Genomic DNA, 555 nt, shown 5'->3' with positions numbered 1-555 from the left:
GACTCTGTTCCTTACTGAGTATTACATGCCCAGTGCCATGGACTATGACAGGTACATGGCTATCTGCCATCCCCTGCACTATAATAGCAGAATGTCCAGGCCACTTTGCACCTGCCTTGTCATTTTTCCCTACCTCTGGGGTGCTATGGTGGGCACAGTGCAGGTAATATTGACCTCTCGCTTGTCCTTTTGCAGACCCAACATCATCAACCATTTCTACTGTGCTGACCCACCCCTCCTCATGTTGACATCTTCTGACACTTACATAAAGGAGACTGCCCTGTTTGTGTCTGCAGGGATTAACCTCACTGGTTCCCTACTCATCATCTTCATCTCCTATGTTTTCATTTTCATCACAATTATGAGGATCCGTTCCAGCGAAGGGCAGTGCAAAGCCTTCTCCACCTGTGGCTCTCACCTGACCACTGTCACTATGTTCTGTGGGTCCCTATTCTGCATGTATCTGAGACCAACAAATGAGCAGTCTGTTGAACAAGGAAAAATTGTGGCCGTGGTTTGTATCTTTGTGAATGCCATGTTGAATCCATTTATCTA

At 46.7% G+C, this 555-nt stretch overlaps 1 protein-coding gene across 1 annotated transcript; it reads left to right on the top strand.

The window, feature by feature from the left end:
* Nucleotides 1-7: 7 nt before the first annotated feature.
* LOC102747720 (olfactory receptor 5M5-like) lies at nucleotides 8-547 on the top strand (the record flags this gene model as incomplete). Its single annotated transcript, XM_006728594.2, has 1 exon — nucleotides 8-547. A coding segment is annotated over one exon (540 nt), but the record flags the coding sequence as incomplete, so codon positions are not given.
* Nucleotides 548-555: the final 8 nt, after the last annotated feature.

This window comes from Leptonychotes weddellii, unplaced genomic scaffold (assembly GCF_054177405.1).
Source record: "Leptonychotes weddellii isolate Sample4059 unplaced genomic scaffold, ASM5417740v2 HiC_scaffold_64006, whole genome shotgun sequence".
Lineage (NCBI taxonomy): Eukaryota > Metazoa > Chordata > Mammalia > Carnivora > Phocidae > Leptonychotes > Leptonychotes weddellii.
This window is presented reverse-complemented; position numbering and strand designations above follow the sequence as displayed.